This window comes from Penicillium citrinum, assembly GCF_028827155.1.
Source record: "Penicillium citrinum strain IBT 23319 chromosome Unknown utg000005l:1.0-1900146.0:1.0-1900348.0, whole genome shotgun sequence".
Taxonomy (NCBI): domain Eukaryota; kingdom Fungi; phylum Ascomycota; class Eurotiomycetes; order Eurotiales; family Aspergillaceae; genus Penicillium; species Penicillium citrinum.
Genome location: NW_026622690.1, coordinates 616,709 through 638,194, shown reverse-complemented (window position 1 = coordinate 638,194; position 21,486 = coordinate 616,709). Strand labels below are relative to the sequence as shown.

The following is a 21,486-nucleotide window of genomic DNA, read 5'->3' as shown; positions in this document are numbered from 1 at the left end:
AAAATCGATTCGAAGGGACACTGGTGTCGTGGCTTCCCTGCCTTATACCCGTCGACCAATATTATCTCCGCTTGGTATTAAGGGTAGAGTGGGCTCGACTGGGTCAGCGAATGGCGATCTAGGCGGTTGATCCGCGAATGGGGATCGAGGTGGTTGTTCGTCGTGATGGTTATAGCCAACGCCGGCGTGGCCTGGATCCCAACGGGAACGGGCACTGCCGTTGTTACTTGGGGCCCAGGGGGAAGAAGGACGTGGTTCTTCACCCATGGGACGAATAGCTTTTTCGAGCGGTAGGAGCTCGGTATTGAGACGGTTGTCTGTTTGAGACATGCGGAAGGAATCGCGGTTATCTGACAGACGGTGGTATTCTGCCGTTGGTTCTTTGAGACGAATTGCGTAGAAGAAGGAGATTAGGAGGAAGATGACGAGGGTAAGAGTGAAGATTGCGTTCATGAAGAAGAATATGACGGAGACTACGCCGGAGACGATCTCGGGTTGATTGAAGACGTCGGAGAAAATGAGGAGACAGATTGAACTGACGAAGTTGATGACGGACGTGGCGATGCTGAAACTGTTGGCTTTCTTGTCCATGTATGGTCGAATCACGCAGGTGGCGATCATGAAGGCTATTTCAACGATTAGGACCATGACGGCCTGGGCGACGGCACTGGTTTGAACGAAGGCGACGATGATTCCCTTGATCAGGACGTAGACCAGTGCGGGTGCAATGAAGTAGTAACACTGAGCCTTGTAGTGTACGTAGAGGAAACCCCATTTCGTCAAACATGCCGGATCGGAGTAGAGGGTGTAAGTCGGGTTCTCGTTCAATGCCTTGGATGCATGGGCGCGCTGGAAGACCTTGAAAGTAGCGAAACCAAGAGCGGCAGCCGTCGTCACGAACATGACCACTGCAAGAATAACCTCCGCGGCAGAGTCATGTTGGTACAATTCCCAAAGACCGAGAGAGCACCATTGAGGGAAGGACAGGGCAGCCAGACGGTAGATACTACCACGCAGGAAACCCTTCCATTCAGTCGCACCGCTGAGAGCGTTGTTCAACTTGGCACTATTCGCCTTCTTGGAGATGGCAGGCAGAAGGAATTTGAGCAGTACCAGAGTGAACATCATGAGAATGGTGACGAAGTAGAAAACCAAATAGGAGGTCATGAAGATATTGCTCGGCTCAATTCCAGCCCGGTAACCCATTCGCTCGACACCCTTGACGAGAAGTTCCTTACCTCCACCAGTTGATGGGAGAGTTCTTTTCGCGATATTTCCAACAGATCGTTTCAAAACTGCAATCGAGACATCGCTCTCTTGAGAGAAAATTTCCGAAGGCGTACCTCCAGTCGCGCGCTGGAACCAAGTAGCAATCGTTTGAAGGAATCCAGCATGCACAATACCGACTGTCCATTGGAAATCCTGAAGCCAATTGCGTGCGAGAGGTCGGAAGTGTAGCGCAAGCATTCCATACATAGCCTGGCTTTGCATGAAACCCAACAAAAGCATAGTCCGGAACCCGACATGAGTAGCTATATTCGAATAGCCCAGAATCGACAATATGACCGTGACAAGGAGACCTAATCCGGTGATCACTCCTAAAGCCCAACCAACCCCTGATACATAGACAGAGTAGCCGTTAGTGACGGGGGCTTCGATACAAGAAACGGTGTCTTGTGTGTCCTTGTTGACCACCGTCACGCGGAGAAGCAGGTCGATATCGGGGATATAGTAGGCAATAGCTGAATTTTAACGTTAGCGATTTTGCCCGGGGAAAGGGGGGCCAACTAGCATTCCAGATGGGTATATTTAAAGTATATCATCTGCGACACGCGACCGTCGGAGAAAACTCACTAGGAATGAGATCTGTAATGGAAGACTTTGAAACAGACATCCTATTCCAAGGGACGGTCATTTTGGTAGCCTGCATAGGGCAGAGATTGGCGATCTTCAAGTCGCAAGGGTCAAGACTCTTTCGAGTAATATTATACCCATAGGCGAAGATATCAATGTTGAACATAACCTTGCCATTGTAACCGAGGGTTCCGTCGTATTCTAACCAGGCCTCTCCATCATCGGGTAATAGTTTGACCTTGATCTCGTTGGTTTTGATAGCATTGTCATTAGAACAGGAGGTGACATAATTCGCTTGTAGTAACTTCTCCGCGTAGACTGAGGGGGCGAGATGGAAGATAGCAAAGAGGCCAGCCAGCAGGCCTGGCACGAATCTCATCGTGTGGGGGGTAAGTTGTGAAAACGAGTGGCAGCCAAAAGAAATGGCGATTTAGAGAAAAGGAACGTTGGATCGAAAGACGGAGAGACGAGGTTGTGAGGACAGGGGACGAGAAAGTCGAGGTCAAAGGTCGAGCGAGGCTTGGAATGGGACTAAGACAGAAAAGAAGACTCTCAGGGAGGTCGAGATTCAAGCATGATCGAGCCAGGGGGATCCGCAGCGCACCTCAGGCAGTCAGATTTTAACGAGAAAAATGGGGACGTAGTCGATCAGGGCGTGTCCCTCCGCATGGTCCAGTCTTGACACTGCCACTGTGCCTTGTTTCAAATGTACGATCCTATCATTTCAGAGTGGAGACTCCGTTCGCGGCCATTATTACATTTCGTGGTTCGCCAGAGTTAAAATAGCACAGTTGGTATCCATCCACTCATCTGTCTTCGGATGGAGAAGTGTACATTGCAATTCTAGGTGATGGATGTACTCCGTACTGTACATACGCCGGCACTTAGGGCATGGGGATGGCAGATTCCCGGCATGGCGATGGTATAAAAGTCACCCACGCCCACCTGGACAAACTTCAAACATTCTGACGATCATAAGGAGACTATTCTCTCCCAATTAATTTGGTCACCACTACGGACTACAATTGTATGTTCCGTTCACGGAATACCCTTCTCCATCCATACCGTCATGTGTACTGGATGTCATGCCCAGCCTTTAGACGCGGCCGAGGAAGGAAAATCATGCCTCTCTATGTGAACCAATACGCAATCTAAAGTGATTTGCGATTTGCCATCCTTCAGAAGAAGATAATGGGTGCTGGTACTAGAGGGTCAATGACGCAGCTTCTGGAGCGAACCACCGCGCGGCATATCCATTTGCATCCTGAGAGTCCATCTTGATTCTCCACTTAAAAAGAGCAACCCAGTCGCATTAAAGTCCCATTCATGCAGCGCCAAATGTAAAACATCAAGCGCCAAGATGAACCTTAGCCTGGCCAGCCACGCACTGTAGGGAACAAGAAGTAGCCTACGATACACACTGTACTTCAAACAGTCATGGTGTCTTCGTAGTGAACTGCACCACTGAGAAAAATACGGATACGCTCAGGGTCCGGCGCAACCGGACCCTCCCCGCTGACGAGGCCAGTGATTTCGTGATTGATGGACTGCATCTTGAATGGTTGATGAGTGGTCAATGGTGGATCAATGCGGGACTTAAGTGGAGTCCCTGAGCTCAGCGGTTCCACCCAATCCAGGGACACTTTTTCTCTCACTCTTCCTTCTCTTGGCTTTTCTCGAATGCAGACTTCCATTTGTACTCTTAAAGTGGTTCGGGAGATTTGGGGGCGCGAGGGGGGCCATGGATCACGCTTTTCTATTAATGGGGTAGAGGTGTCAATTCCTCCGGTAAGCCAAAGTTTGGAGGACCAGACGTGTCCTCCCCCTGGGGAGGCGATGGTTTGATGTGGGGGCATGGCTGTGTAAGGAAAAAAACCCCCCCCAATCTGATCGCTTTATTGGGAACATTGTCATGGAGTCGTTTTATTAGAGAATATTTGGGTTGAAGATTGGAATAGAGTGATTGAATTGCAAACATGGTTGTTGATGTTATATGCTGTTGCTATGTAGGGATGTATGTAGTATATCTTCGTTTCCTCTTGATGCTGATGAACGTAACCAAAAAAAAAAAAATGCAGATAATTCCGCAGGTGAATTTCTAGGAAAAGCGCACTCCTTGACTAGGATCCCACGTATTGGTCTGTCCGCGAGTTTGCGGGTTTGATGCCGTATTACTCTGTCCTGGATTCGCTCCTGGAGGCACCGTAGCCGCCGAGTTGAAACGAATGCCCATTTCCGGTGACCACATGCCGGGAGACTGTACAGCTGGAGGAACCGCGGCACGCATCGGCTGTGGTGCTGTCAGAGGGGCTGTGACCTCCGGAGCTCGAGGCTGAGGCTGGATAGGAGGAAGAGGCTGCGAGGGAGGCTGCGAGGGAGCGGCCGAGTAAGTTGGTGATTGAACCTGACGAGCAGGTGGGTGAGGTTGCTGGCGTAAGTGCGGCTGAGAAATGTGCAGTGAAGACATCGCCGTTACATTCGAGATATCCCTGGCAAACGACCTGTCAGTACTCTGTAAGGCGACTCTGGCAGTTGGTGGATGATCGACGCGAGGGACGTACGCTTCTAATTGACTCGCCTCCATTCGTCGCTGGTGCACGAAGGCCTTTGCATCATCTCGAAATCGACCAACAATTTTAGCAAGGTCATTGTAGAATTTCCGCCCAACCTCCAGATTGGACAAAATCTCCTTATACTTCAAGTAGCCATTTTCCAGATCCTGCAGTGCTGTCTCACGCTCCTTCGTGGATGCATCACCCTTGTGTGCCCGCGTGAACGCTCTGTTCGCCTCGCGAACCTGATCGGCAAGCTGATCCTGGTCATTCCGTTCTTGATTGAGCATATCCAAATCCGAGTCATATAGACGCAATTGCTCTTCGAATAGATCCTCGAACTGGCTGGCTTGAATAGCCTGCATGGGAAACTCTCGCTCCAGACGAGCTGTTTCTCTGAGTAGAGCAGGGTCTAGAGGGAATCGTCAGTAAGGAAATGGCAGCGATATAAAATTGGACAAGCGCATCTCCAACTCCTCGCACACTTACGAATATCATCTACGCGAGCTTTTTCCTTCCATGCCAGAATTCGTCGTTTGCGCCGATTCTCCAGCCGACTCACTTCGCTCAAGCAACTGCGCAACTTCGCAGTCTCACGCTCCACCTCTGGGGGAATGGCAGCTCTCCGACTACTAGGCACATAAGATTCCAGATCACGATTGGAACCAGTCAGAACAAGGAAAACCGATTCGGAATCACGGAGCTTCCGCTCCACAAGATCATCACTACTCTGTGCCGATGTGAAGTAGCCGCTGATCTCCTTTTTACTGTTGTAGATCTTCGGTGCAGCTGCTTCAGAAGTCTCGCGTGCCCATCGGTCAGTACCATATTTGCGACGAGCCGCGTCGTCTTCGGCTTTCTCAGTCGCCAAGAGTTCGACTCCCTCGTTATAGATCGCATGATCGTTTCCCTTGACCTTCGCTGTATCCTGAACAGAACGACGAATGCGATTCAATCCATCTTGCTGGCGCATCTCTTCAGCATGCGAAACTAAGGTTGGTGGGAGACCTAGGGGCTTTTCAAGCGCCTGTAGAGATCCTGGCAGATTCAAAGAGGACAAAAGACTGGTAAAGGTTAGCCATTGAATTCCTGAGTGGAGTAGATTATGCGAAACGTACTCTCGCAACTTGTCGGTCATGGACTCCAGCTCTCCGATAAGTGATTCATTCACCAACCGGTCTCGGCGATCAGAGTAGATACTTGCCGCAATATGCACAGCATAAGGAACCAATTTTGCAAATAAAGGCTGACCCAGTGGACCTTTATCACCGAGCATAGTAATAGCATCAGTGACTTGTGATGGAGCTTTCGCAGCAACCATACTTGCCCTATCCAGCGTCTTCAGCTCCGACTTTGGCGGTATAGGGCTGAGATAGATGACATCATTATCTTTCTCAGCACGCTTGAGATCATCCGTGACACGACTCTTCAGTCCATTCAAGTCACCAAGAACAGTTCGATTGATCCAACGAGACTCCTTGAGACCCTCATTAACACAGTTCAAGCTATCACGTAACCGCGCAACCTCCTCCCCGTACTTGCGCTTGTCCAGGCAATCCAACGACTGTCTGTATTGTGCGGCGGCCGCGAAGTGATGGTTTTTCGCCGTCATATGATGAATCCACTCTGTACTAATCGCATTAGACTTGACAGCCGAGTCACCAGCATCCCCATAATAATCCGACACCTTCGCCGCAAGTCGCGCAATTGAGGCATCTTTCAACCCATCTTTAACGGCCTTTTGCCAAAAACATTCCTGGCCCTGCGCCAGGAGGAGCTGCTCTAAGCTGAGCAATGTCATTTCGTCCATATCTTCTGGCGGGGAGGAGCGGAGGTCGGGAATGATATCATTTCGAAGGTGGCTTAGAACCCCAGCGGCCTGACAAGAGTAGTTACAAGCCTGTTTGAGACCATCGGCGGAGGTCCGATTAAGCGCATACGCAAGTTGAGAGTAGAGTGCCGCGAGATTGAAAAGGATATTGGCGAGTTCAAATCGTAGATTATTTTGTGAAACTAGCGGAATTCACAGGAGTCAGTCGTGGAGTCGTCTTCAGCAGCCCACTCCGCAAACAAAGAAAAGAAGAAAAAAAAACTCACCGGGTCGCGAAGCATTAAATCCTAAGGCAGGATACCACACAAAATCCACTCCAACCTATGAATCATAGACCATTAACTCCAGCCTTAAATAAGAGTAGAAACCCCCGCGAAGATAGAGAAAGGAGGAAAGAAGAGGAGTTGCGCACATCAATGGGGAATTTCCCACCGAGCCACTTCAGCTGTGCAGCATACGTGACAAGCCTACTGATACCGCTCACGTGGGGTTCCTGGACATTTACAGCTTCAGAGCGAAGTTGATCGATGATCATCAGATCGTCCGCGAACATATCCGGGCGCTGGTCATATTTGGACGAGATATATTGGGTGATGGCATCGGACAATGAGACGGTGTGCGATCGGCGGAAGGGGAGCTGCAAGATGTTGCTAGTGGGTATTAGTGAGTGACTTTGGAATGTGTGGGATGGGTTAATATCTCATAGGATGTATTTCTACTTACGATGCCATTGTTGCGGGAGAGGGTCAAGCAGCTTGAAAGAAGAAAAGAGCAAGTTTGTTGACGGCGGAGAGTCGTTTCTTTTTCCCCGCAACCGCATGACGTGGGGCTTTTCCACTTTGGAGTAATGCTGTGTGTTTTTATGGTTGTCTAGTTGAATTCATTTGATTCTTATATAACTAGTATAATATCAGTTCTTGTATTAACTATGAGAACATTGAAAATATATAATACTAACTAGTGTGGATGATCACTACGAAGGTGCAGCTCATTGATATATAAATATCTATGTGGTTCCACTTAAAGGTTTAGTATCTACTACCTAGTACAGCCCTGTACTTAGTACTTACTGGAGTAAGTACTGATGATCATCATAGTCTCGGTACAACTTTGACGGAAAATCAATATGTTACTACCACAATCAACTGCTGGTGCAGCATTTGATACTAATACTACCCTATACCTACCTAGGTATAGGCACTAAAGCGGGTATCATCGGAGGTGAAGCAACGAAGGAGGCGTGCTGTGGGTTAGCTAGAGCATCTATGTTCACAAGGATGCCACAGATAACATGCGAACAATTAAATCTACTGATCAAAAACCGCAAGGTTGGATAAAACATAAGAAAGAATAATCCCACCACAAAAATCACATGAATACCAATACTAATTCCTAATCCCCATAGTCATATTTGCTATGACAAGCATCAAGCTCGTCTATGATATGTTATGTACGTGAAAGACAACATCAATAAAACAGATGAAAAAAAGATGCAGGACCAGATTAGATCCAGATCCAGATCCAGATCCAGATCCCATTCCAGCACAACAAAATCCAAGCCATGAATGAACCTTGACCCGACACCTACGCCGGTAACTCATCAATGCGCGCCTTGATGTATTCAAATATACTCAGTAGAATCATGTTATTGACTCCAGTCCGAATAAGAATAATAGACAAGCCTTTATACATGCTCGACTTTGCAACGGCAACGGATGCTTCACCGATTTCTTTCGTTTTCCCAAGTAAAACGCTCTGTGCGCGAGTCTTGCGAGTGTCGAGTGGGTAAGTCTGCATAAATTAGAAAACAAACTTAAAGCTGAGAGAAAGGGGGCAGGCGACGTACACAGAACCAAGGGACGGTGCTACAGATTGCACCGGCTATCATAGGTGCTCCGAAGGGAGTCTTATCAGAGCCAAGTTCTTTCGCGGCAACTTGTTTGACTGTTTCGTAGACGCTGAAGTACAGGGCTGATCCGACTGTATCGCGCATCGCATGTAGACCGAATCCTGTGTAGAGACCGCGGAATCCGTGGCGTTTGACGATTTGTTTGATGGCTTGGATAGTCCCCAGACGTGGTTTTCGACGAAGTGAAGGGTCACGAGCTGCATCCGGTGCAGCCATGGCACGGTTCGATACGAGGACTGATGTCTGGACTACATTCTTGGCTAATTCGAATGGGCCTGGAGGACCGTAAGTATAGTCCGAGAATTCTGCAGAGGAGTAGATTGCCACGTACAGGCCAGTGGGGATGTGACTAGTCCAGCGAGTAGACCGGCGCCGGTGAAGGTCAGGATTCCAGCAACGCTTGGGGTACTGCCGGGCTTCTTGTATTCCTCCAGTGGAGATTCTCCGGTGATACTTTGAAAGGTGTCTGAAATGGCATGTTTGGCCCAGTTGTAGGTAGTAAAATTGACGACTCGGACGGCGGTCACACTAGCTAGTGGTGGGAGGCAACCTGGATAGCATTGCATAAGTATGGTTCAAAAACGACAGACTCAAGATTGGTCATCAGAAAGGGTCTCAACTAACCAGCGACATAGCCACGCGGGCCCTCGGTTCGCCAGAGATAGCGTATACATTGAAAGATATTTTTAAAGTTGTGACTGATTGATCATGGTTAGCATGGGTCGATCCTCTCTTTGCTAGTGACAGACTCACGTTTGCATGCGAGTTTTGACGTTCTCCAAAGGAGTCTAGACATCAACAACCGCCATAGATTAGCCGATATAACCCAGAGACCGTAAAAGAATCCAGCTCAACACTTCGAAATATCACACATACCACCGACAGAGTCGCGCAGACGGTCGACACTCCGGACGCCACCTGGGTCTTGTACTTTTTCAAAAGTTTGTTCCGGGTAGGATCATCCATGATCCAGGCATTTTGTGATGGCATGATGGCGGGGGTCGACTCGGAGTTAGCAGATGGAGAATAGGGTGCATGTTCAGCGCGTTTGTCTATAGTCATGCCCAGAAATTTTCCATTTGGAACCAATAGAATCAAAATGTAAGAGGCTCCGATCAGGCAGCGTTTGCTGGGCAGTGATTGTAAATACTTGTAATGTAACAAGATAATCGAGGCTTCGACAAAATGTCAATTGTTGTCGTCTATGTCGAATGGGTGGGGAACCCTATGGAACGCAAAGCGGCCTCTCAATCTTCAGAGTCGACCGTTCGGCGTCCCACAATTATCCATTCGGCGGACTGGTAGCCCTATTGTCTTCACTCTGTTAAAGCGATATCTGTGATCCAGATAAGGATCCGAAGAGGTGTTGAGAGAACGAAGTAGGAGGTATATGGTTGTCGATATCGGGAGGTAGCGAGGCGGGGAGGGTTCGGGCCGTGACGAGCAGCCCCGAATAGCTTAAAATATCACGACGGAGGATGAGGTTTGTACCAGCAATTTTGGGGGCAATTGGGAGGTCTGAAGAAGGCCAAGCAGAGACTCGCTGTGCCGGACAAACCAGAACCAGATGTACTGAGGGGTTGTCAGCGGTCGCAAAGTGCGGAATGAAGCTGTTCTGTGCAGTCCTGTACTGGAGAGGAACTGTTAGAATTGGTCTGTTCAACAGTGGATCACTCTGTATAGACATAATTCAGGGATATCACTGTACTTACCTTAATCCCCAATCGTCTGTACTTGTCAACACAAGCCCAAATGTCTCCCGCGGTGCTGTGAAGAAGAGAAGAAGTGAATGGCATGTGGACCGAGCTTTCTTGATGGCTCAAAGCGGTTTAGGGCGGAATCCAGTGACGTCGTGAAGCCAGCGGGGAAACTATCTTTAATAAGTTATTCAATCAGTATTCATTCATTTTTATTTTATGATCAAGTGAATGACATGATTGAAACTACAGTATCCAAGATATAGACTACCTCCTACATATTTACTGTACGTTGACTGGAGTTCATCGTTCGCATTGCATGAGCACAAGCTTCTTTGCTTCTTCGGACATGATCGCCCATAGCTGGAAGGCAATAACCATGGTTCTCCGTCCGGTTATGATTCCCATAACCTTCCCTTTGACCCCGATTTGCGATTGTGATTGTGCAATAGCGTGGATAGAGTGGACTCAGTGGATGCTGTGATGGTCTATACAGAGTGGAAGACTGCATCCGGAATCTACCACAAGATGTGATGTGCGGAGATTGAAGTCGAGAATGGTTGGTTAAACTCTGACAATTCCAGATCTTGTTTGGGTCTGCAGATCATGAAGAAGACTGAGAGGTCTGTGCTGCATTAGAGCTGCACCAGCCCGAGTCTGCCATTCGAATGAATGTGGGTGGACAGAATAAAGGATATCGTGCTGCTGTTAGTGATGCTGTCCAGCTACTGTTTCCCTAATAGCTGTGAAAGTGCAATCAATATGCCCTTTTTTCGGTCTGGATGAGTCTTGCAGAGTAGTTATAGTGTAGCCCTTGTACAATTTATACATGCCTTGAGTAGGCACCGGAATGTTAGCAGTCACGACTCATGGTCTGGAGAGGTCGACTATATTAAGAGATCAGAATATCACCAAGTGGGGGGCAGTCGATATAAAGAGAGTGGGATAGAAGAGAAGAAGACGAAAAGAAGAAATGAAGAGGAAGAAAGAGAGGCGAGGCCAAAGGGTGGTCTTCACGTGCTCCCACGAGCCCGTGAGGAACAGTACTGTGTATGTATAACACAATAACTAATTCAAGAATATCAATAGCCGACTGAATGAATATCATATTCATATTCAAAAAGTATAATAACTATTAACTCTAGATGATGTAGTACGGCAAATGTTATGCAGATTGTACAACTCGCCCTCGGCTTTTCATCCTCGGCTCCTCGGCCTTTCTCAACTTCTTCTCTTTTGGTTTTCCCCGCAAAAAAAACGAACCACTCTCTTTTTCTCCACTTATTTTCCCCCCGTGACAATGCACTTCCATCAAGGGATTCTATTTATTCGTTCTTCTCCTCACATATCCCACTCTACCCCGGATTAATCTACAACTACACCTCTCACCTTACCTCACCTCACCACACCACAAAGCTCATCCTCAAAAATGGTCAAAAAAGAAACTGGTCCCGCCTACGTCTTAGGCGTGGGGATGACCAAGTTCATCAAGCCACGCGGTAAAGTCGACTATAATGAGTTAGGCTACGAGGCCGGTATCAAGGCCATGCTAGATGCAAAGATTACCTATGATGATGTCGATCAAGGTGTCGCATGCTACGTCTATGGCGATAGTACCTGCGGCCAGCGCGTGTTCTATCAATTCGGTCTCACTCAGATCCCCATCTACAATGTCAACAATAATTGCTCGACGGGATCTACCGGTCTGGCCATGGCCCGGACAATGGTCTCCCATGGGGCTGCGGACTGTGTTTTGGTCGTGGGGTTCGAGAAGATGAACCCCGGTAGCTTGCAGTCTATGTATAACGATCGCGCCAACCCAACTGGTCTTTTTGGAATGATGATGGCCGAGACACGCGGTATCACCAACGCCCCTGGTGCCGCTCAAATGTTCGGTAATGCTGGTCGTGAATATAAAGAGAAGTACGTATCCCCTTATATCCTCACATCAATTTCCTCCTTTACTCTGCTAACAAGCTCCAGGTACGGCGCTACAAACGAAGACTTCGCCGAAATCGCCCGTATCAACCACGAACACTCCAAGCGTAACCCATACTCTCAATTCCAACAAGAATACACCCTAGACCAAGTCCTCAAGTCACCCATGATCCACGAACCCCTAACAAAACTCCAATGCTGCCCAACCTCCGACGGCGGCGCCGCAGCCGTCATCGTCTCCCAAGAATTCCTCGACGCACGTCCCCATCTCAAGGAAAATGCCATCCTAATCGCCGGCCAACAACTCGCCTCTGACACAGACCAAGTCTACAACCAAAGCTCCATCGACCTAATGGGTTTCGGAATGTCACGCTACGCGGCTCGTCAAGCTATTTCCCAAGCCGGCGTGAACGTCAAGGATATCAAAGTCTGCGAATTACACGACTGTTTCTCAGCAAATGAGATGATCACAATTGATGCTCTGGAACTCTGTGAACCAGGAAAAGCCCACGAGATGGTTCGCAAGGGTGATATCACATACGGTGGCAAAATGGTCATTAATCCATCCGGCGGTCTAATTTCCAAGGGCCACCCCCTTGGCGCCACTGGTATAGCCCAGTGCGCGGAATTAGTCTGGCATTTGCGTGGTTGGGCGAATAATCGTCTTATGGATGGTACTAGTGCAGCTTTGCAGCATAACCTGGGTCTAGGTGGTGCTGTTGTTGTTACGGTGTATAAGCGTGCGGATGGTAAGGTTGCTGCTGCGGTGCCGTCGGATGTTGTTGGTAAGATTACGGGACTTGGGTATAATCCTGCTGTTGAGGCTAGGGGTTTTACTGCGGAACAGGCGAAGTCTGTTGTCAGTCAGAAGCATAGTAGTGAGTATGCTGTTGCTGATGCTCAAGAGCGGGTTCTTGCAAGATTCTAGGGAGTCTTTATTTTATTTGTATATAGTTTGTAGAATGATAATGGAATACAGTCTTATTCGTTCAATCGAAATATTCGCGACTTTGAATCATTGCATTGTAGTACAATAGTATTATGATAGTAGCAGAACAGAAAAGCCGCTCTGTATTGAATCTCCCCTTCGAACCCTGATTCCTGGGGGTTTTATCCGACTTGAAGAAAATGACCAAGCTTGGTCTTTCTTTTTCCTGATTCATTGCTTGTAACCCTTTCCATCTGTCTTTATACTCGAATGAACCATTTGGTGTAAGATATGAACAGCGCTAAATTACAATATCTATATAACAGCCCCCTTTGAAATGCGCCAACAATTATGTACAAACAAATGGAACATCATATTGAAAAAAAAAAAAAGCTCATGAATGAGTATCCGCCCAATCATCCGGCAACTTATAATACTGCGGCACCGAATATTGACCACGACAGCTCCCCGCATTAGGACACTGAAGTTTGCACCGCCCATATAATCGACAATAACACTCCTCAGCACTAGGACAAGCAGCTTTATTCAAAGATTCAAGCCCAATAAGCCCATCAGATCCAATCTCCGCAAACAAAATATGCCAAAGATAAGACAAAATCCTTCCAGCAACTTTATCATCCGCCGGCGCAACAACTCCATTCTGATCTCTACTCGACCTCACCCTCATACCACTAACCTCACCAACACTCCCATCCAACAACCACTGACGCAAAGCAATATACTCATCCCTCGAATGTTGCCAAATCCGCTCCCTCGAAACAACAAATTGAGCACAACACTGAGCCCGAACTGCATCATTCCTGCCTAAAACCGCCTGCTTCCCCCCACCAAAAAGCGAAACCAATGCAATCGGTAAAGCCTTATCAGACGCAGCACGCGCACTCCATGGCGCAACAGCAGACTGTAATCTCATCTCAAGACTACCCTGAGCCGGAACTTTAGGAGAACAAGTCCCAGCACTCCAATCACAGCGTAAATTATGGTACCCGGACGGAGCCAATGCGGCAGAGATATCCAGGTCTCGGAGTAGGGCTGCATTATCGTAATCTGGTGCATCATTATGCCAGGCCCATCTTGATCCGTGAATGAATACCGCGCCTGATGAGGGGATATTTTCGTAATTGTCGATTAAGAATGTTAAGTAGGTCATTGCTTCGTGGCCGCGATTCGCGGGGACTTGAAGATGAGAGCTAGAGCCCTTACCACTGGACTGTGAAGACTTTTCATGAAGAGTGTCGGCATCGTCCTTATCCGCGTCGACGTTGTAAATACATAACGTGTATTTGTCTGATAATTTTTCTAACCAGGATGGAGGTCCATCTGATCTTACGTGCGAAACTATCAGGGCGGGTTTTCTTGATGTTGAGAGATCAGGACATATTCCCATTTGAGATGGGGTTGTCGTGGCAGATGTTTGATATCGAATTTTATTCCATGGGAAGTATTTTGCTTTTGATTGGGGACGATTTAGGAATAGGATTATTCCAAGAATGAATGTAAATATTATGAGCTGGGTTAGAGCTCTTCGAGGTCTTGGTCGCATTTTGAAATTGTGATTAAAGACAATTAGTAGCGGTCTTTTGCTTTGGTCTTTCTGGTATGTTGAGATTCAGGAGAAGTGCGGAAGAGGCGGTGGGGCTAAATCGCCACTACAATTAGAGCGTAGTATACTCCCTGAGTATACTTACTATTAACAAGTTAATGGCTGTAATTAAGGTTAATAATAATCTGGGGTACGTCTATGAATCTCAATTACCTTGTCATATTTTAAATTAGGAATTCGTCCAGGAATGCTAAGTTACCGTGAAGAATGACTCAGGTCTCCCCGTTGAATAGTTCGAGGCGGTGGTATCTTAACTGTCGATCAGCCACAGAGCCTCAGTAGTCACTATAATATTACATCTGGGTGGTCAGCACAGAACCTAGAATGAGATGTTGATTCTGTGCTAATGAAGATATAGTAGAGTTCGACAAGTCTACACTCTTGGAAATGGATTGAATCCAATCAGATTTCCAACAATTCTGAATCGTTTTCTAGATCTACATACATTACGACCTCTACGTTAAAGACTAATGCAGATAGCGCTATCCTACGTATCAAATAGAGGCGCAAGCTGCACGTCGAAAAAAAAAATTACCTCTTTATTTCGGGAGGGTATTGACGCCCTAATCAACTTCTTTTTTTTCGCCTGTTACTAACATAACAGCGTCATAGTATGACGATGAGGTGCAGAAATTTTCTCGTCCAGTCCCATGAAGCCTGCTGGATTGTATTCTATTTGTATAGTAAAGTTGTTTAGCTGCGCTAATGTGTTAGAGTCAGTGATATGCTGAAGCTGAAGAAGAGCGATTGGGCTTACTGACGAGCCGAAAGTTACATTGCTGGATTTGAAAGACCAGAGAGAAGAATGAACCGCATCCAATGATGGGGCATTAATATCACAACGCGTTTATTCTGATATAGCCATCAAGTGACCCTCGTTGTATAGGGGGGTTCAAGGGTAAGGACCCATTGTCTCCTTTGTCCAAGTTCTATTCTAGTCCCAAGTGAGGAAAGATCCATTTCGAGTTGTTCACAAAGTACATTCAAGTTTCGGTGGACCTCGAGTCAAGATGAAAGACCTCAACAATAGATCTAGACTTCATGAGTTTAAAGTTATTGTTCAGTAGTGTCCCTTGTTCCTGATTTTCATAATGAGGTCCAAATTTAAGATGAAATACAGATCATCGAGTTTCTTCCCAAAATCTCGTTTATAAAAGCTGGGAATCACCACAGCTCTAATCAAACCATCTCATAATCGCCATAAACAAAACCATCTAGCACTTTCAGCAATATCAAAGCATCCACCACAAACCAACTTCACCATGGACATGACCGAAGCAGAGGCTCGCGCAGACTTCGAAGGTGACCGTGAGATGATCCGTGAGAGAGTTGAACGCATAATTCGGGATTTCGAAGACGACCCCTTTGAACCACTTCTTCTCGAAGAAGTCAAGGGAGTGGGCCGCTTCCTTTTCTCGGCGATTGACCTTTTCGACGGACATGAAGAAGTTTTGGCATATTTTTTCACTGATACTGTGTTCCTTGATCAAGTGACTGCAGCCAAGGAGGCCATGATTGAGGCAAAGAAGCATTTTGATGAGACTAGTGTTGCCGGTATGTCCTGTGTTTATTTCCTGAAAAAGATCCTTGAAAGTCTTGATGAGATTGTCTTCCTTGATGAACTTCCAGTCTAAAGGTTTAGATTATTTACAGGTTCTCTACCTAGAGAGCCTCTGTCTGAATGCATATTAGCATTTTCATCTGGCTATTTGTTTTCCATTATACTCGAAACTTTTCAATTGGTGTACTTTCCAACATCTGATTATTTACAATTGAATAAAAGACCGTCTCATTTCCCACTGGAACATATAGATATAATCTCGTAGATCTGTATTTTCCGTATTTATATTACATAGATGCTGGTATTGTAATATTATATAATAAACATGACTAAGCAACTAAAATGGTGGCCGAGTTTTCTCGCCGCACAGCTTTTCCTCTTCTTTTCTTTTCTCCAACTTACTTACATCACGGTCTCCAACATACCCTTGCGCTTGGACATAATTCCATCCAGCAAATTATAGAACGAGACCCAGAACAAGGCTGCTCGTACTAATCCCGACTTTTGATCTTGGATGGTTTTACTGTCCTTTGCACGATTGTTGGGTTCGCTTTGGAGCACACACCCCTTTTGGGAAATTCCAAGGTTGTTCATTCCAGTCATGAACTGAAGGTTAGCAAACCTTTAGGTCTAGGAATCGAATTATCTTTGGACAGGATTATTGATGTCCTATCTCTGAACACTCCCTCGCCGCTGCCGTCCTCTCAAGCTATTGGCCGTGTCCATGCTGAATGTGATGTTTTTTTCAGCTTGATGCACGACCATTGGTTCGAGAAAAAGCCGTGTGAATGGGTATTCTAGCACCATGCTGATACTGGCATGAACTAACTCATAGGACTGGAACGCATTTTGCAAATGCAACCACAACACCGTAGCATACTCGACGAATTATCACGAATACATACCTACCCTTCCCTAATCCCAAATTTGGCACCTTCGAAGTCTCGTTCGTCCATCGCTCAATGATATTCGAGGTCAATAGTGTGCCAAAAGTGAGACCTTACAGTTGGACAAGATCCTTCTGGAGACTCCCTCGTGTTGCGTCCGCTCCTCTATATGGGGCTGTGCGTGTCAAAGTAGGGAGGTACATTCCTTGAATATTTTATATATGGTTTCTTGTGTGCTTTGAGTTGCGCGATCACTTGTGATACTTGAGTCAAGAGTCTGCATTCTTCCCAGGGATGTGGAATGCATTTAGGATTAGGATCTGCGTTGCCTTGGGCCTTGCTGCATCTTTAGACAACAAAATATCATTAATATTTGACTTGTATCTTTCCTACTCACATAGTGTTTTCTATTCAAAAGCACGACCTACTAGTACTATGCAATATCGGGATTTGTTGTCCAAATTGAACTGTTTCGAGGCGTGTTGTTGCACGATGTTGATGTTGATCAGGCAAAATGATACGAAAGAATCTCCCGATTGGAATGCGATCCCCACTCAATCCCTCGTAGGGCTTTACATTGGATCTCATCTTTCACTCCAGCACTTCTACTGGATCAAATAACCCCTTGCGCGAAGTTCCGGCAGATCACTACAGTATACAGTGGTATGCACCTGAGACTATCCGCGCCGGTACCTCACAGAAGCTCACATACAAACTAAAATTGGCTTGACATTTGCTTCATCAAACACGACCATTCCTTCTTGATAATGGCTGAAAATATACTTACCATGCCAATTTAGTATTGGTTGACGCGGTCCGTAGCAAAAAATACCTCGGAAACGCGCAAGAGTACTGTAACCCCGTCCTGTCCTCCTTCATCCCCCTGTCATGTTCCATTCTTGTTCCATAGTTAGACAGAAGGGAGGGAAGGGGTTGGATATAAATGCTACATGTTTTTCCTCCGTCGCGCGCGATCATGCCCTTTCATCTTTGATCTCTACCTTCTTTACATCTTAGAGGTCATTGCTTCAAGTTCCAAGCTCTACGCTCTTCCACTCGTTTGAACCCTCATCTGAACATAATTTCTATTTCTCAATCTACATTTTCATCCACATATACTATTCAAAATGACTCGCCTCAGCATTCCCTTCATCGCCACCTTCCTGGTTCTGGCAACTTGCGCAATGTCGCTTCCCACCAAGCGTGACGAGGGTCACGGCTTCGGACTTACTAAGGCTCTTGGTGGACTTGAGGTTCGAATTTTGAAATTATATAGCCAATATTCTGGTGACTAACGATTGTGTTTAGAAACTCCCCAAGCTCATGGAGACTCTTGACCCCCAGCATGCCGACGACAAGAAGAAAGAGGACGATAAGCCGGCTCCTTCTGCCAATGCCCAGAAAAGCGAGAAGCCCGCTGGCACTGGTCAAGAGGAGAAGAAGGTAGCCAACCAGGAGGCTCCTAAGCAGGAGGCCCCCAAGAAGGAAGCACCTACTGCTACCGAGAAGAAGTACTCTGGTAACTTCGCTACTCCCACTGCGACACACACCACCCATCCTACTTCTAAGCCCAACGCCCTAGGTGCTCTCCCAATCGTTGGTGGCCTTCTCGGTGGAACTGGTGGTACTTTGTAATTGTCACGACTACTTACTTTCGTTGATTTATGAAAAGATGAAGAATGGAAGGGGATTTTTATACCACGGTGGAAATCTTTGGGGGACAAAGGGCACGTTGACATTTGCTGAATATCATTCAACATTGAAACTTTATTTCATATTTTGACAATTACCCATGTGGCCATTTGATTCCAATCATGTAGAACAACCTTGGGGAAGCAGGAAGCCATTGATTTTGGTTATTATGAAATCGTATTTAGGAGACGCAGCACTTGATAGTCCAATTAGGAGATTATTCAAAGGTTTAATGTCATTAAAATATATCGAAGTACTAGATAAGATAGACTCATGAAGTTGTTCGTAGATGAGACATATTCTGCCTCTTGTGCCATTCAAAGGAATATTGCATGCAAATATGAGGTATGCCAAGTTGTGAAGGCTTGTTGAATGATCAGCTCTTCCCTTGAGCTTGCTGTTGGCCTTCATAGAGACCGGTGTAGTAGCCGGCAAAATACCAAGACATCATTAGACGTTTCAAATTTTCATCTTGGACTAGAGAGAGTTAGGCAATTCATTCGATGCTTAGAGATTTCGATGCAAGACTTACCATTAGCCATGACCGCTTCTGGCATCGGCATAGTACCTGTTGGTGGTGCTGCTTTCGGACCGGCAGCTGGAAATGATTGACGAGCAGAGTTCTCCTGGTTCATTGGTGTATCCTGCATCATTGTTAATTATTGTCCAGCCCTTCAAACCAAACACTATATATAAATAACATACCTGAGGCTCATAGTCGGGCTCAGCCTGAGTCTCTACTTTTGGCATTGGTTGCTCAGTTACCTCCACAGTACTCTCCTCGAGCACCACATCTTCATCCATATCATCACCCTGCGTAATTCCGGCATCCTCGGCCTCTTTCAAGACATCTTCGACATTCTCTCCTTTGGCATGGATACTGTGATATAGCTGTCCGGCTGGTCAGATAACGATCACGTGAGTTTATGGCCAAAACATACCTGGTACTCTTCAACAGCCTCATCCCAGGATCGTACAAGAGCAGAGTCATCCCAGATTTCCTCATGGGTCGGCGGATCATTCTTAGACTTCCCCATGGCCGATCCACTGAGAAGAAAAGGAACGACGAAGAGTTAAAGAGTGGACGTTGAAGCCGCCGCCTGTGGGGGCTGACCGCCTTGGCGCAAATCCGCAGAGAAAAAAAAAAGTTCGGCCGGCGTTGATTGCTTTCAGTCTTCAATTTCAACCACATCACTTCAAAATGGCCCCCGATAAGAAGGACAAGAAGCGCAAGGGTATGTTTGAAATGTCAGAGAAATAATTTGTCTTTTTTTTGCTAACAATTGTTTTGTCAATAGCCGCTGTCGCTACCGACTCGCCTGCCAAAAAAACTAAGAAGCAAGACGTCTCTTCCGCCAAACCCAAGGACAACACTCCCAAGCCTGCCCCTAAGAAGGCTGATAAGGGTGTCGAGAAGACCAAGAAGAACGCTGCTGAGACCGCTGCTCAGACCAATGGCCAATCCGCCCGTCAGGTCAAGCCCCGCAAGCGCGCTGCTGATTTCTTGAGCGACGACGAGGAGACAGCTGCTCCCTCCCCCGCCGAGAAGAAGGCTGGTAACAAGAAGTCTAAGAAGGAAGAGAGTGCACCAGCTGGAAAGAAGGCTGCCTCTAAGGCTAAAAAGGCCGAGGAGGTTGCTGAGGAGTCTGACGAGTCTGATGATGAAGATTTCCTTGTCGACTCTGCCGCTTCAGACGACAGCGAAGACGAGGAGGAAGACATTGATGAGGATGACGAGGAAGTTGAGGAGGCCGAGGATGATCAGACTGCCGCCCTGATCAAGGGTTTCGAGAGCAGTGGTGACGAAGATGACTCTGGCGACGAGGGCTTCGAGGCCGGCAAGCCAGTGCCCAGGATCCCAGACTCCAAGAAGATCAAGCAAAAGCTCTTGAAGAAGCAGAAGAAGAACGCTGGTACCCAAGAGGAACCCGGTACCGTTTACATCGGGTAAGTCATCTCAATTTTATATGGGCTACTCCACGAACAAACCGCTAACATTTAACCTTTTTTTCAGCCGTATTCCCCACGGTTTCTACGAGCACGAAATGCGCGCCTACTTCTCTCAATTCGGCGAAATTACTCGTCTCCGTCTTTCCCGTAACCGTATTACCGGTCGTTCCAAGCACTACGCCTTCGTCGAGTTCAACTCTGTCACCGTTGCTAAGATCGTCGCCGAGACTATGGACAACTACCTTATGTACGGCCACATCCTGAAGTGCAAGTTCGTTCCTTCGGAATCTTTGCATCCCGAGGTCTGGAAGGGCGCCAACCGTCGATTTAAGAAGACTCCCTGGAACCGCATCGAGAAGAAGCGACTTGAAAAGGGCAAGACCCGTGAGCAGTGGGCCGAGCGTATCGCCAAGGAGCAGAAGAAGCGCCTTTCCAAGGCTAAGAAGCTGAAGGATCTGGGTTATGAGTTCAATCTTCCTCAGCTTAAGGCCGTAGAGGATGTTCCTATCCAGGAGCCTAAGGCTGTTGAAGCTGCCGAGACCCCGGCTGAGACTGAGACTCCGGCCGAGGAGCCTGTGAAGGCTGTTGAGGCCCCTCCTGCCAAAGAAGATACCCCCAAGAAGGCTAAGAAGGGCAAGAAGGCGGATCAGGAGACTAAGGAGGCGACTGTGACGAAATCGCCTGTTGTTGAGAAGAAGGCGAAGAAGGCTGGCAAGGCTAAGGCCAAGGCTTAAATGGTGTATAAAATTGTGTTTTTTTTTTCTCGTGTATCTCTTTTCAATATCCTATTCATGCATCGTTAGGGTCAATGACATCGATATTATTACCAATTCAGTCTTCGCGTCTCAATTATTTATTACTAGGAGTGCCATCACCCAATGTGCTATTACTGGCACATTATTCCTTCGAAATTGAGACTCGGTGACTTTCAACCTTGAAGGTTGAATATTACGCACGCTACTCTCTTCCTGATACGTAAATACTAGGTTTCAAAAGTATTTTCGAAGGTTCCTCGTGGACAAGAATCTTGCCAGGTCTTGGGGGCTCAGACACGACGAACATG

General features: G+C 47.0%; 11 protein-coding genes across 11 annotated transcripts; 4 read left to right on the top strand and 7 right to left on the bottom strand.

The window, feature by feature from the left end:
- Nucleotides 1-42: 42 nt before the first annotated feature.
- On the bottom strand, nt 43-2,233 carry N7469_006071 (transient receptor potential ion channel family protein; the record flags this gene model as incomplete). Its single annotated transcript, XM_056644989.1, has 2 exons — nt 43-1,742; nt 1,855-2,233. 2 exons carry the CDS (start codon nt 2,231-2,233, stop codon nt 43-45), a joined length of 2,079 nt encoding a protein of 692 aa, XP_056500227.1.
- Nucleotides 2,234-3,281: 1,048 nt separating this feature from the next.
- N7469_006070 (uncharacterized protein) lies at nt 3,282-3,710 on the bottom strand (the record flags this gene model as incomplete). Its single annotated transcript, XM_056644988.1, has 1 exon — nt 3,282-3,710. The coding sequence occupies one exon, from the start codon at nt 3,708-3,710 to the stop codon at nt 3,282-3,284; it is 429 nt and encodes a 142-aa protein (XP_056500226.1).
- Nucleotides 3,711-3,952: 242 nt separating this feature from the next.
- On the bottom strand, nt 3,953-6,968 carry N7469_006069 (putative pH signal transduction protein PalA; the record flags this gene model as incomplete). The annotated part of the gene is made up of 7 exons (XM_056644987.1): nt 3,953-4,343; nt 4,416-4,818; nt 4,896-5,470; nt 5,525-6,419; nt 6,504-6,558; nt 6,650-6,887; nt 6,961-6,968. The coding sequence occupies 7 exons, from the start codon at nt 6,966-6,968 to the stop codon at nt 3,953-3,955; spliced, it is 2,565 nt and encodes an 854-aa protein (XP_056500225.1).
- Nucleotides 6,969-7,821: 853 nt separating this feature from the next.
- On the bottom strand, nt 7,822-9,208 carry N7469_006068 (putative mitochondrial carrier protein; the record flags this gene model as incomplete). Its single annotated transcript, XM_056644986.1, has 6 exons — nt 7,822-8,028; nt 8,084-8,421; nt 8,478-8,696; nt 8,771-8,844; nt 8,900-8,934; nt 9,023-9,208. 6 exons carry the CDS (start codon nt 9,206-9,208, stop codon nt 7,822-7,824), a joined length of 1,059 nt encoding a protein of 352 aa, XP_056500224.1.
- A 262-nt stretch (nt 9,209-9,470) lies between these two features.
- N7469_006067 (uncharacterized protein) lies at nt 9,471-9,942 on the bottom strand (the record flags this gene model as incomplete). The annotated part of the gene is made up of 2 exons (XM_056644985.1): nt 9,471-9,776; nt 9,859-9,942. 2 exons carry the CDS (start codon nt 9,940-9,942, stop codon nt 9,471-9,473), a joined length of 390 nt encoding a protein of 129 aa, XP_056500223.1.
- A 1,330-nt stretch (nt 9,943-11,272) lies between these two features.
- Nucleotides 11,273-12,709, top strand: N7469_006066 (putative sterol carrier protein; the record flags this gene model as incomplete). The annotated part of the gene is made up of 2 exons (XM_056644984.1): nt 11,273-11,766; nt 11,827-12,709. 2 exons carry the CDS (start codon nt 11,273-11,275, stop codon nt 12,707-12,709), a joined length of 1,377 nt encoding a protein of 458 aa, XP_056500222.1.
- Nucleotides 12,710-13,103: 394 nt separating this feature from the next.
- Nucleotides 13,104-14,273, bottom strand: N7469_006065 (DUF3431 domain-containing protein; the record flags this gene model as incomplete). The annotated part of the gene is made up of 1 exon (XM_056644983.1): nt 13,104-14,273. One exon carries the CDS (start codon nt 14,271-14,273, stop codon nt 13,104-13,106), a length of 1,170 nt encoding a protein of 389 aa, XP_056500221.1.
- Nucleotides 14,274-15,595: 1,322 nt separating this feature from the next.
- On the top strand, nt 15,596-15,967 carry N7469_006064 (uncharacterized protein; the record flags this gene model as incomplete). The annotated part of the gene is made up of 1 exon (XM_056644982.1): nt 15,596-15,967. The coding sequence occupies one exon, from the start codon at nt 15,596-15,598 to the stop codon at nt 15,965-15,967; it is 372 nt and encodes a 123-aa protein (XP_056500220.1).
- A 1,941-nt stretch (nt 15,968-17,908) lies between these two features.
- Nucleotides 17,909-18,416, top strand: N7469_006063 (uncharacterized protein; the record flags this gene model as incomplete). The annotated part of the gene is made up of 2 exons (XM_056644981.1): nt 17,909-18,034; nt 18,090-18,416. The coding sequence occupies 2 exons, from the start codon at nt 17,909-17,911 to the stop codon at nt 18,414-18,416; spliced, it is 453 nt and encodes a 150-aa protein (XP_056500219.1).
- Nucleotides 18,417-18,849: 433 nt separating this feature from the next.
- N7469_006062 (uncharacterized protein) lies at nt 18,850-19,510 on the bottom strand (the record flags this gene model as incomplete). The annotated part of the gene is made up of 4 exons (XM_056644980.1): nt 18,850-18,950; nt 19,006-19,117; nt 19,179-19,364; nt 19,415-19,510. 4 exons carry the CDS (start codon nt 19,508-19,510, stop codon nt 18,850-18,852), a joined length of 495 nt encoding a protein of 164 aa, XP_056500218.1.
- Nucleotides 19,511-19,674: 164 nt separating this feature from the next.
- Nucleotides 19,675-21,157, top strand: N7469_006061 (RNA-binding protein; the record flags this gene model as incomplete). The annotated part of the gene is made up of 3 exons (XM_056644979.1): nt 19,675-19,708; nt 19,772-20,420; nt 20,488-21,157. The coding sequence occupies 3 exons, from the start codon at nt 19,675-19,677 to the stop codon at nt 21,155-21,157; spliced, it is 1,353 nt and encodes a 450-aa protein (XP_056500217.1).
- Between the last annotated feature and the right edge of the window lie 329 nt (nt 21,158-21,486).